The sequence below is a fragment of the Anguilla rostrata genome, chromosome 16 (assembly GCF_018555375.3).
Source record: "Anguilla rostrata isolate EN2019 chromosome 16, ASM1855537v3, whole genome shotgun sequence".
Lineage (NCBI taxonomy): Eukaryota > Metazoa > Chordata > Actinopteri > Anguilliformes > Anguillidae > Anguilla > Anguilla rostrata.
Genome location: NC_057948.1, coordinates 33,973,829 through 33,986,313, shown reverse-complemented (window position 1 = coordinate 33,986,313; position 12,485 = coordinate 33,973,829). Strand labels below are relative to the sequence as shown.

General features: G+C 49.0%; 2 protein-coding genes across 6 annotated transcripts in view; both read left to right on the top strand.

Moving 5' to 3' along the window:
• Positions 1 to 7,858, top strand: part of kmt5b (lysine methyltransferase 5B) — a 15,319-nt gene extending 7,461 nt beyond the window's left edge. For 3 of the 4 annotated variants that reach the window (XM_064311965.1, XM_064311968.1, XM_064311967.1), the window contains 7 exons: positions 93 to 258; positions 1,096 to 1,205; positions 1,690 to 1,856; positions 2,627 to 2,646; positions 2,780 to 2,916; positions 3,284 to 3,483; positions 4,303 to 7,858. In XM_064311965.1, the coding sequence (XP_064168035.1) occupies positions 93 to 258; positions 1,096 to 1,205; positions 1,690 to 1,856; positions 2,627 to 2,646; positions 2,780 to 2,916; positions 3,284 to 3,483; positions 4,303 to 5,951 (2,449 nt within the window). In that variant the 3' untranslated portion in view covers positions 5,952 to 7,858. Of the gene's footprint in view, positions 1 to 92; positions 259 to 1,095; positions 1,206 to 1,418; positions 1,435 to 1,689; positions 1,857 to 2,626; positions 2,647 to 2,779; positions 2,917 to 3,283; positions 3,484 to 4,302 lie in introns of all 4 variants that reach the window. The other variant, XM_064311966.1, reaches the window with a different exon arrangement.
• A 1,444-nt stretch (positions 7,859 to 9,302) lies between these two features.
• chka (choline kinase alpha) overlaps positions 9,303 to 12,485 on the top strand; it is a 258,102-nt gene continuing 254,919 nt past the window's right edge. Inside the window, exon 1 of one of the 2 annotated variants that reach the window (XM_064311970.1) lies at positions 9,303 to 9,818. In XM_064311970.1, the coding sequence (XP_064168040.1) occupies positions 9,583 to 9,818 (236 nt within the window). In that variant the 5' untranslated portion in view covers positions 9,303 to 9,582. The remainder of the gene's footprint in view (positions 9,819 to 12,485) is intronic. The other variant, XM_064311969.1, reaches the window with a different exon arrangement.

Here is a 12,485-nt window from a genome sequence, read left to right as displayed (position 1 = left end):
GAACACCTGTAATGCTTGTGATGATGTTGACGGTGGTATGTAAAAGTCTCATCGCCATGGAGACTTAGGACGCTGCCTCACCCCCTCCACAGGTTTCGGCCAATCAAAGGGCGGCAGGAGGAGCTGAAGGAGGTGATCGAGAGCTTCAAGAAGCACGATGACCTGGAGAGGGCCTTCGAGGCCCTGACCTCGGGGGACTGGGCCCGGCATCACTTCCTCCACAAGACCAAGGCCCAGGAGAAGCTCTTCAAAGAGCACGTGAGTCATCGCCGCGGCAACGCGCACATCCGTATTCCGTCTGCGGGTCGGTCGGTTTCATACGTCCCCGCGGGGAGAACGACACCAGCGGGGGCTGCTGGGTGGTGCCTCCTGTTAAGGCTCTGTTGCAGTGTGTGGATAGTCCCCATGGTCTGGTATCTGTTAAGGTTCTGTTCCAGTGTGTGGATGGGCCCCATGGTCTGGTATCTGTTAAGGCTCTGTTCCAGTGTGTGTATGGGCCCCATGGTCTGGTATCTGTTAAGGCTCTGTTCCAGTGTTTGGATGGGCCCCATGGTCTGGTATCTGTTAAGGCTCTGTTCCAGTGTGTGGATGGGCCCCATGGTCTGCTATCTGTTAAGGCTCTGTTCCAGTGTGTGGATGGGCCCCATGGTTTGGTATCTGTTAAGGCTCTCTTCCAATGTGTGGATGGGCCTCATGGTCTGGTTTCTGTTAAGGCTCTTTGCCAGTGTGTGGATGGGCCTCATGGTCTGGTTTCTGTTAAGGCTCTTTGCCAGTGTGTGGATGGGCCCCATGGTCTGGTATCTGTTAAGGCTCTTTTCCAGTGTGTGGATGGGCCCCACGGTCTGGTTTCAAATCCGGACCGTGTCAGTGCTGACTGTCCGGCAGCACCTCAGCGTGGCACGTAGAGTCACCTGTGGAAGAGAAACGTTTCAAATCGTGTGAATTACTGCCCCCCTCTGGTCAGTGCGGTGCCTGCAGTCTACCCGTACGAGCTGTAGGTGAAGTGTAAGCAATCTGTGGCTGACGTTCCAGGATTCGGAACAGCGTGTGCTTGAGCCTGACTCGAGTTTATTTTTGTTCTGCTTTGGCACTCAGGTGTTTGTTTACCTGCGGATGTTCGCCACGGACAGCGGGTTCGAGATCCTGCCCTGCAACCGCTACTCCTCGGAGCAGAACGGAGCCAAGATCGTGGCGACGAAGGAGTGGTAAGGGCTGGCTCGCGGGCGTGAGCGTGATCCCGCGGTGACCTCATCGCACGCCGGAAACACGCGTCGCACACGTCACACCCGTGCACGGGAAACACCGCCGTCCCGCAGCGGGCACTGGGACGGGCGGAGCCGCAGATGTACGAGGGAAAAGGCAGGAAGTGGAATGTTGAGCGGTTAAAGGTTACAGGAAGGCGTGTGACGCGTCTACAGGAAGCGGAATGATAAGGTTAAAGGTTAAAGGAAGGCGTGTGATGCGTCTACAGGAAGTGGAATGATAAGGTTAAAGGTTACAGGAAGGCGTGTGATGCGTCTACAGGAAGTGGAATGATAAGGTTAGAAGTTACAGGAAGCTGTGTGGTGCGTCTCCAGGAAGTGGAATGATAAGGTTATTAAAGGTTACAGGAAGCTGTGTGGTGCGTCTCCAGGAAGTGGAATGATAAGGTTATTAAAGGTTACAGGAATCTGTGTGGTGCGTTTACAGGAAGCGGAACGATAAGATCGAGTACTTGGTGGGCTGCATTGCTGAGCTGTCGGAGCATGAGGAGAACCTGCTTCTGCGACACGGAGAGAACGACTTCAGCGTGATGTACTCCACCCGCAAGAACTGCGCCCAGCTGTGGCTGGGCCCCGCTGCCTTCATCAACCACGGTAACTGCCCCCCACACCACGGTAACTGCCCCCCGCACCACAGTAACTACCCCCCACACCACGGGAACTACCCCCCACACCACGGTAACTGCCCCCCACACCATGGTAACTACCCCCAACGCCCCGTGGTAACTGCCCCCCACACCACGGTAACTACCCACACCACGACTGCCCCACACCACGGTAACTCCCCCCACACCACGGTAACTACCCCCACACCATGGTAACTCCCCCCCCGGTAACTACCCCTCACACGTAACCCCCCACACCACGGTAACTACCCCCACACCGGTAACTCCCCCACCACGGTAACTACCCCCACCAGGTAACTACCCCCACACCACGGTAACTGCCCCCCACACCACAGTAACTACCCCCCACACGGGTAACTCCCCCACACCACGGTAACTACCCCCACACCACGGTAACTACCCCCACACCACTGGTAACTACCCCCACACCACGGTAACTACCCCCCACATGGTAACTACCCCCCACACTGGGTAACTACCCCCGCACCATGGTAACTACCCCCCGCACCATGGTAACTACCCCCACAGCATGGTAACGTCCCCCCACACCATGGTAACTACTGTGATAACGAGGTAGCTACCCCAGCATTATAATAACTACCCTGATACCAGGGTAGCTGCCCCAATATTACAGTAGCTGCCCTGGCGCTATGATAAGTACCCCAAACGCCATGGTAACTACCCCAGTACTGCAGTGTCTTTGTCTATAAAGTAATCATCTTTTTCTTTAATTTTCAGATTGTCGGCCCAATTGCAAGGTGAGTGGGGCTGCTTTTTGGTTTGGCATTTTTGTCTGGAATTGGAGGGTCTGCCCCCAGTGCTTTGTGGGTGGAGCCTGATCGACGTGTGGGCGGAGCAGCAGGTGACGCTCAGGTGTGAACTCTGTTCCAGTTCGTCTCCACGGGCCGGGACACCGCCTGCGTCAAGGTTCTGCGGGACATCGAGCCGGGGGAGGAGATCTCCTGTTACTACGGCGACGGCTTCTTCGGAGAAAACAACGAATTCTGTGAATGCTACACTTGTGAACGGTATCCGCTGCCCCCTCTCATCCTGTGCCCTCATAAGATTTTGTGGATTTCTTTTTTGTTTTTTAATATTCCAGTGCCTTAACTGAGAAAATGACAAAACTGGATCAAATGACTCTGTAGATTCTGGTAAAATTTGAAATCGCTCAAATTAGTTTTTTGAATTTACAAGGAAACATGTTGCTAACCAGAACTTAAAATCAGACAGGAAGTTGTTCATGAACGTGGGTGAAAATACCTGCAAGAATTCTACTCTACTATCATGGGTAAAAGCATTTCAAAAAATAATTTGACCAGGGTTTTTTCAGTATTAATGATGATAATAAAATGAATGATGATGGTGATGATATCGGTGCTTGTGACTCTGCAGGCGAGGCACTGGTGCTTTCAAATCCAAAGCGGGACTTCCTGTAGCAGCGCCCGTGATCAACAGTAAATACGGCCTCCGGGAGACGGACAAGCGTCTCAACCGTCTGAAGAAGCTGGGCGAGGGCAGCAAGAACTCGGACAGCCAATCCGTGGGCTCGTACACGGACGCCGACACTCAGGACACGCCCCCTGCACATTCGTGTAAGGCCTTCACCTGTCAGGGAATGGGGAATAGCGAACGGGTAGTGGGGAATAGGGAATGGGGAATAGTGAACATAGGAAATGGCGAATTGGGAATCGGGAATGGGGAATAGTGAGTAAGGAATGGTGAATAGGGATTGGGGAATAGGGAATGGTGAATAGCGCAACATGACTTGGCTGTTCACGATTTTTAGCATTTCACTCATCGCAAATGGCATTGTAAATACATTCTCAGGGTTCGATAAGCGGATTCGAAACTAACATTTCTTCACGAATTCCCGGTTCCCTTGAAATTTGGAACCGGTTCCAAATTCGGGACCGCCTCTCGATGTACAGTATATGGCCGTGTGTTCCATTCTTGCGAGGGCTGGCTGCCGTGACCTCTGGTGGTTTCTGTTTTCACCTGTAATCGATCAGTTCGGTGTTAAATGTCAGGAAGGACCAGCGGAACCTGTACCTGTAGGCTTTCTTTGTTTGTCCACCAGCTTGGGGGGAGGGGGGAGTCCACCCGCTGTGATCTTTGTGCTGTGCAGCGGATGTGCGCGTCGGAAAGGTCGCAAACGTCTCTGGTGTCCTGTTGGAGTTTTGTTCCACTGTGCTGTAACAGCCCAGTCATAAATCATACATTTTAGCTGTATTGAGTATTCAAATGACAGTGAAATCTGTCTGAAATGTGATTTGTTTTTTTTAAATAACCAAATTGGGGTTTGCAAGTATTTAACTAAAGCTATAAAACCGCAAAGGGTGTCATAGTGTCCCATTTTTTATCTGCATCAACAAAAACATTTCACCTCCCCCCCCCCCTTTTTTGTTTTGCAGCTGTAAAGAGAAGGACGTCCAGTGGCCGCAGCCGGACTCTGCCCAGACAGTCTCTGTCCAGAACTCCTACTACCTCTACCTCACATTCTAAAGCGAGTCACAGCAGTAACTCCAGGGTACCAAAGAGGGGCAAACCCAAACTGAGCCGGCCCCCGGCCCAAACGCAGGCCCGACTGAGGAGCCGCTCCCGGGGCCCCGAGCCCAAGGGCCCCGGCCAAGCGGGCGTGGCCGACCTGGGCCTGCGGGAGCCCAAGGTGGTGCTGAGCAAAAACGTGTGGGTGAAGAAGGAGGACGGGGCGGGGTTGGGGTCGGGGGCGGGGTCAGGGGTGGGGGCGGGGACTAGGGGCTGCCTGACGCGGCACGCGGCGAAGGAGAACGGGCGAGCCTCTCCGAAACGAGGAGAGGAGAGCCCGTCCTGCACTTACAGAACTCGCCGGTCCACCCGGACGCTCCCGAGCGCCCGGGACGCCGCCGTCGCCGCCGGCGACAAACCGGAGGCGGGGCCGCTGGGGCTGCCGGCGGGCGTGGTCATCAAGGCGGAGCCGGCGGACTACGAGGAGTACCCCGTGGGCCGGGAGCTGCGCCCGAAAGAGCCCTGCCCCAGGAAGGGGGCGTGTCCGCGGCGCAGGCGGGCGGTGAAGCTGGAGGAGAGGGGCGCGTACGGGGAGCCCTTCCTCCAGCAGGGGGTGCCGGACCTGCGGGACGCCGCCCGCGCCGCCGACGTGGCCGACTGCGGCGCCGTCCCGCTGGGGCTGCCCGACAAGCACCGCGAGTACAACGGCCGGGCCAACGGCGGCAAGCCGGCGGGCCGGCAGCGGCGGCGGCGGCGGCGGCGGGCCAAGGGCAGCGGCTGCCGGGCGGCGGGGAAGGGCAAGAAGAAGCGGCGGATCACCCGCTACGACGCGCAGCTCATCCTGGAGAACACCTCGGGCATCCCCAAACTCACGCTCCGCCGCAGGCGGGACAGCTGCAGCAGCAAGACCAACGAGCCGGGCGAGGCTGAGGGGGCGGGGCCGGGCGCCGCGGCGACCGCCCTCAACTCCTCCACCTGCTCCTCCTCCTCCTCCTCCTCATCCTCCTCCTCCTCCTCTTCGTCCTCATCCTCCTCCTCCTGTTCCTCCACCTCTTCCAAGATCAGCATCAAGTTCAGCAAGGACCGGCGGCGGCGGCGGCGGCGGCGGCGGAGGCACAGCGGCGGCAAGGGCGGCGCGTACGTGGCCAAGCTGAACAACGGCTTCGGCCCCGGGGCCCACAGCAGCGCCACCCGCCTCAAGATCCAGCTGAAGCGGGAGGAGGAGGGGCGGCCCGTCACCCACACCCTCCCCGGCGAGGTCACGTCCAACGGCGTCCTGGCGGACGTGGCCGGGGAGGGGGCGGGGCTTAGAGGAAGGGGCGGCGGGGCCCGAAACGCCGAAGCGGACTCGTCGTCGGAGGAAGAGGAGGAGGAGGATGATGAGGAGGAGGAAGAAGAGGAGGAGGAGGAAGAGGAGGAGGACGAAGGAGAGGACTACTCCGACGACGAGTTTGAGGATGACTTCATTCCACTCCCGCCGGCCAAACGGTTGCGGCTCATCGTAGGGAAAGACTCGATAGACATCGACATCTCCTCGAGGAGGCGGGACGACCAGTCGCTGCGGCTCAACGCATAAGCTCCCAGGGGCCCTTTGGGCTCCTCACCTTAATGTACATAAAGCTATCTTTCCAATCAGCCCTGTGTTGATTTAAAAAAACAAACAAACAAACAAACAAACAAAAAAACTAAGACGGAAAAAAGGTTAATTGAGAAACGAACGAAACAAAAAAAAAAAAAGCTGAACGTGAAGAGATGAAAGGGTTAAAAAGATAAATGAAAGGGTTAGTTATACAAAATGAAATCCACTCTAAAGAACTTTTCTTGTAAGGTTTAGTGGCAGCACTTCTCTGTCTCTCCAGTATGGACATGGATATTGTAGAAAGTGTACAGCGTATGCACTCATCCCAAGCCTGGTATGGGCAGATTTTTATTAGCCTCACAAATGTGCAATTCTGAATTCTGTTGACAGCCTAGACTTGTTTTTTTTAGAAAACAAAACAAAACAAAACAAAAAAATTCACCCAGCAATACCTGCTGGAGAATTCAATCATGTTTTCGGGAATGTGGCAGCAATGCTATCTCTGTCCTTTCTAACTCTTGAGACCAGACAGTTCATTTTAAGGGTTCATGATATCAGCGTATGTGTGTTTGTATGTATGTAAGTATGTATGTGTGTATGCGTGGTATGTTCGTATACATATATCATCTTTGCTCATGGAATATATAGGGAAAAAATGCAAAAAATTATGTACAGATTAACTGGGGGGGGGGAAGATCTTTTTTTTTTTTTGAATTGTCTTTTTTTTCCCCCCTTCTTCTTGCTCTTAAGTATGAACATTATTTCTGAGTCAGAGCTGTTGAAAATCACGTATAGATGTAGATATCGGGGTTCGTGGTGCTTTCGTGTGGCTGCTGTCCCCCGTCTAACTCCGGAAATAAGAAGCAGAGTACCGGGGTACCGCAGTCATGCGCTAACGTAGTGCCCCCAAAGTTTCAACGCTATATTTTTGTCCCAATCGACCTTTGACCCCTGAAGTCGAAGTTGGGTTTTTTTTTTTTTTTTTTTGCGCCTGCTGTTATCGAGTAATTGTTCAGACACTTTTAAAGTAAAAGTTAAAATGTTGAGCAGACAACATGGAGACTCGCTATTCAGTGCCCGTTACTTTGTAAAAGGGCTGATGGTGGGGCTCCTGTATATTCTTTCTGAAAGGGCTTAGAAAGTGAGCGGCCTTTCAAACAGGTCTTTCACATTGCCCAATCCCACAAAAATAGGCAGTTTGAGTTTCCCAACCTCAAACATGTGCTGCTGAATTGCTTTAGAAACTGGCTGGAAAGGTGGGTAATCCCAGTCAACTTGACGGTGTGGCCCTTAGCAGGATCCACCCCCGATCCACCTACTCCCTAGACTTTATGTAAAAATTTGGGGTTCTGAGCGCCCTCCCCCGCCCCCGGACAGAAACGCGTTAATACCTAAAGTCGGAAGGGCGTCAGCGTTGTCTCGAGCCAAAAAATTCCAATCCCCCCAGTCATTCTGTATATTGTTCTGCTGTCGAATGCTGAAAAGATCAAGGGATTGTTGTGGATGAATATTATTAACCCTTATTTTTTTTTTCCTATGTACTGTTCATATCACCAGCAGCCTACTGCAGCTTTTTCAACTTGCCTAAGTGTATCCCCCCGACCCCCGGACGTGTCCATGTGCACTGTATGCAGTCTCAAGCGTACTGTCTGATCTTTGTTACGTAGCCAGCTATTGGTTGAAATCCCGGTGGATTCATTGAGGTAAAAAAAAAAAAAGACTTGTGAATAGTTTGCTGACAATTTAGAGCATTATGTGTACAAGGATAGCGGGATGCAGTATACAGAATTTAAAAGAAGAAAAGCAGCAGTGATAATATTGCTCTGTAAATCATGAAAAATACCTTGTACTTATTTAACAGTTTTTGAATACTTGAAAACGAGATAAAAGTTTCTTTGCAAGAATGACCTGTCTTTTCGATGCATCTTTTGGTGGTGGCGGGATTGCGGCGGTCTGTGATTATTTTTGATCATTGCTTCACATAGATTACTAGAGCATCTTGTATAAGTTTGTTTCGTCGTGGCAAGAGTGTTTCTGTCTTTGTACTATTTTATTCTCTGCGTCTGCGTTTAAGCTCAACTCAATATCGGGTCATCCAGCGTGAAATGTGTGGTATCTGTCAGCCAGTGAACTAAAATGTGCTCACGGTGTTTGTGGTCGTGCTGTAAGTTATGATTTGTTTCTTTTAAACCTTGTAAGAAATCTACAGGGAGGAGTTCATTTTTGGGAGCTAACCCGGAAAGAAGACGATGTCGCGTGAGTTCATTTCGGTTAATCATCATCCCGTTGTCCGGGGAGGTGGAGCCACGAAGCGATATCATATCGGGGGTTTACTTGGGTTTAAGGTACACTAGTTTAAAATGGAATTTGAAACAGGTCGGGATCATGAATTTCCCCACTGTTTCGGTGAACGTTGAGACTGAACATTTATATGATTCTTATCCCACAAAAATCGAGTTAGCTACCTATCGTGAGTAAACTGTTCGAACATGACATTGCACGTAGCCAAAGCATTGGATTGTCGCATAGAAACTCGTAACTGGAGGGAAGTCACAGAGCCATAGTAACGCAGAGCGGATTGTCATTAAGTCATTAACCTGTTTTTCCGGCCCAATACGAATGAGAATGAGTCAGATTTTTATGCCAACGATAGTGCGCTTACCTCGGTAGTGCTGCGACACAACCACACTTTCAGTTGCATTCATTGAATGGTTTACAATGTACATCACGAAATGTATGGACTGATTTGACTTTCGCACATAGCCTGTACGTCATAGGCATGGATTTGCCAGTGGAAACTTCCAGGATTTCCAAGCAGATGGAAGTTATGTGCGCGACTCATCCTGGTGCAGGCTATTTTTCAGACACACGATTACATTAAAACGAGCGAATTTAGAAAAACCATAATAAGAAACCTGTCGGACCCGTAAGTAAATGTCAAGCCCATAGAAAATAAGATACAACAGGACGATATATTTAACCTCGTTTAATCCATGAACTGTGGCGATGACACCGCTAGAAATGACGTGTTTACCATAGAACCCTTGTCTCACTCTTAACAATGCTAACAAAACCCAGTGGTAAGTCCAATAAGCCGATCTCATTCACAATAGAATTTCTTACAAATAACCGCGCGTCTTCATATGTACGAGAAATGTACACAGGGGAATTACATAACATAAATTGTAATCTCTACACATTCGTACAATTTTGGGTGGATTGGATTGCCTTTCTAACGCTATGTTAGCCTATTTTGATTTCAGGGCTGAGCCTCGTGCAGACCAATCAGAGACCCGAAAAGGCGTGGTCCGGTGACGTGTTAGGTTACAAACCCACTTCATTGCCGCAAATTATGCAGTCTGGCACATACTTCGTCTCATACAGTCAGGGCATCATCCGGTGTATGGTGCTGTGCAGAACCACTGCTATATCAACGTGTTGCCATTGAAATACCTCATTTTGAGAACGGAAGAGCACATACGCATACAACAGTGTAGCCTATTGCCGTTATTTTTCTTAAAAAGGTGTTGCAAGTTATACGAATTTCATTCAGCTTCTTAAAAGTAGCTTTTGCGGTTTTTAGTTTCAGTTAAATTCGGGAAGCGTTATTGCCCTTTCAAAAGCAAAAATGAAAACCAAGTTCATAAATGGGGTATCATCGTCCCCTTCGATGTCCCTTGGCTTGCTGGTCTCCGAAAACGAACTGCACGTCCAGCCCGACACTGAACCTGAATGCAAAGATGTAGTTCGGCCTGAGGAACCCGATCAGCAGACCAAACACAAGGCGTATTTGTGGTGCAAAGAATTTCTTCACGGTGCGTGGAAACTGTTGCATGAAGAGGATTTTCAAATCAGCATTATAAGGTGTGTGCACATGATATCTATTTCTTTGCCTGAATTCATAAACATAATCGATTTATTCAACGTCACTGAAGACAAATACAGACAAGTTTCAATCTAAACTGCGTAGGCTGGCTAGGTTGCTATGGTAGTAGTCTAGTGCCATTTGTTCTCCGCGGCAAACAATGGTTCATCTGTCATATTAAATCGTGTTTGGTATGAAGAATTTGCGTACATGTTTAGCTATATGAAGGAGATCCTAGCAGCACGCACAATGTAATGTGATTTATTTGCTCTGTAATTACAGATTGTTGAATTTTTTTTTTTTTTTTGGCGAATCAAAAAAAATTTTTTTTATTTTTTTTTTTCAGTTTATGGTGAATCTCCACCCTCAGTTAGTGTAATTGCTCATCACTGACAGTCAACTTAACGCGTTACGTTACGTGGTAGTAAACTATGCAGCGCTGATGCGAATGGAATGTTTCTCGGTAGCTGACTGAAATAAATGCCAGAATTCCTGTCTGATAAACGCGCACACCCAAATTATCGATAGCATGTTCAAAAAAAAAAAAAAAAAAAAATCCGTGAGCGGATTTAATTTCTAATTTATTTCCGATAGGCTCACACAGGAGCTGCTCTAAATCAGTCGATCAATCAGTCAATCAACCAATCAAGCTTTTATATAGCGCCTTTGTGCAGGATTGCAATACACAGTAAAATAAATAAATAAATAAAAATGAAAGAATACAATAAAAAGGGCATTAAATAGTGAAATTGGTGGAACAGAGAGATCAATCAAACGAGAGTAGATTAAAATAAAATAGATTACTAAAAAAACAAAAAACTAGATAAAACAAATCCAAACAAGGTTGGATTCGTTAAGGTTGTAGTAAAATGTACACTTATGCAAATAATAAACTAAGAAGGTATGTCATGAGACTGTGTTTAAAAGTGTTTACAGATCGTGAAGCTTCCAGGTCCTCGGGCAGGCTGTTCAAGAGGACCGTAGGCTCTGAAAGTTTCCTCCCCAGTACCTCTTAGACCTGACCTGTAGAACAACTAAAGATCTGCGGCAGAGGACATGCCTTAAGATAATATTTGACATGTATTCAGGTGCTTGTCCATTGAGTGATTTGAACACCAATAAAAGAATCCTAAACTCTATACTAAAACGAATAGGCAGCTCATGAAGGGACGTTGAGACAGGTGTAATGTGTGTTCTCCACCTGGTCTTGGTCAGCATACGCGCTGCTACATTTTAAATGATCTGCTGTTTATCTTGGGGGGCCACATATCTCAGGAGGTAAGACCGACTGTCTGGCAGTCGGAGGGTTGCCGGTTCAAACCCCACCCTGGGTGTGTTCAAGTGTCCTTGAGCAAGACACCTAACTCCTAAACTGCTCTGGCGAATGAGAGGCATCAATTGTAAAGCGCTTTGGATAAAAGCGCTATATAAATGCAGTCCATTTACCATATCTAAAGCAGTGGTAACCAACCCAGTTCCTGGAGATCAGTCTTCTTTTCAACTCTAATTAACTTCCTGTGCATTTCGCAATCATCAACAGCAAAATGATGCCTAGCAGTTACAAGGGGACGGGCTCAAGAACAGGGGTTCACACAGAATTCTTTATAACTTGGTTTATATCTGACGATATCTGACTTTTTGTAATGCAAACTCTTCGCATTTTGATCTGGAGCCACTATTCAGTCATAATTCAGCCATTACAGCCAACTAATTTTTCTGTACGCTTTTTCATGAAATATATATACACATGTACAAATACTGTACACGAACACACACATGCACAGGAGTAGCCTGGGTAAGACTAAGACTGGGTCCCCATAAAGCTGTCACACTCCCAGTGTTGGTATGCTTGGACGGAGTGTAAAACAGTGGGTAAGGAACTGGGCTTGTAACCGAAAGGTCGTAGGTTCGATTCCCGGGTAGGACACTTCTGTTGTACCCTTGAGCAAGGTACTTAACCGAAATTGCTTCAGTATATATCCAACTGTATAAATGGATACAATGTAAAATGCTATGTGAAAGTTGTGTAAGTGGCTCTGGATTAGAGCGTCTGCTAAATGCCTGTAATGTAATGCTTGGGTGTGGTCATCAGAGACATCTGCCGGTGTTGTATTGGGCCACGTAAATAACGTGGACGACATTTTTTAATTGTGGAGTGATTCACAGGGTGCAAATAGCATTTTTAAATATTACTGTCCTTGCGCTAGTTGCCCAGTCCATGATCGCTGCTGGCACCCCCCCTGGTCTCTGATCGGGTCACCCCCCCCCCCCCCTTTTTTCCTGGAGACCTACTGCACTTTTCGTCCTGTAACAGAGTCACACCTCCTTCAACAGCAAGGAGATCTCACTGAAGTGCAAACGTGTAGAACCGGGGCGTGCCAAATTTTGCGGTCGAAATGAAAGTAGAGCTCCTGGAACCGAGCTGGGATGCCCTGCGGTTGACTGGATAAGAATAGAGGTACTTTATTGACCTCTCCCATGCATGAACTGAATCGTTGAAAGAAAGGCAGCGCAGCACAACAGAGGGTAATCCAGGCGAGTGGGACGCACACTGCGCATTTCCACCGTCCACAGCACCTGATCTGGGCTACCTGTCTCAATTACTCACTCGTGGTTTTTACAAAGCTGTACAGTACCTCCATCAATAAAATATCCTCACACCATAT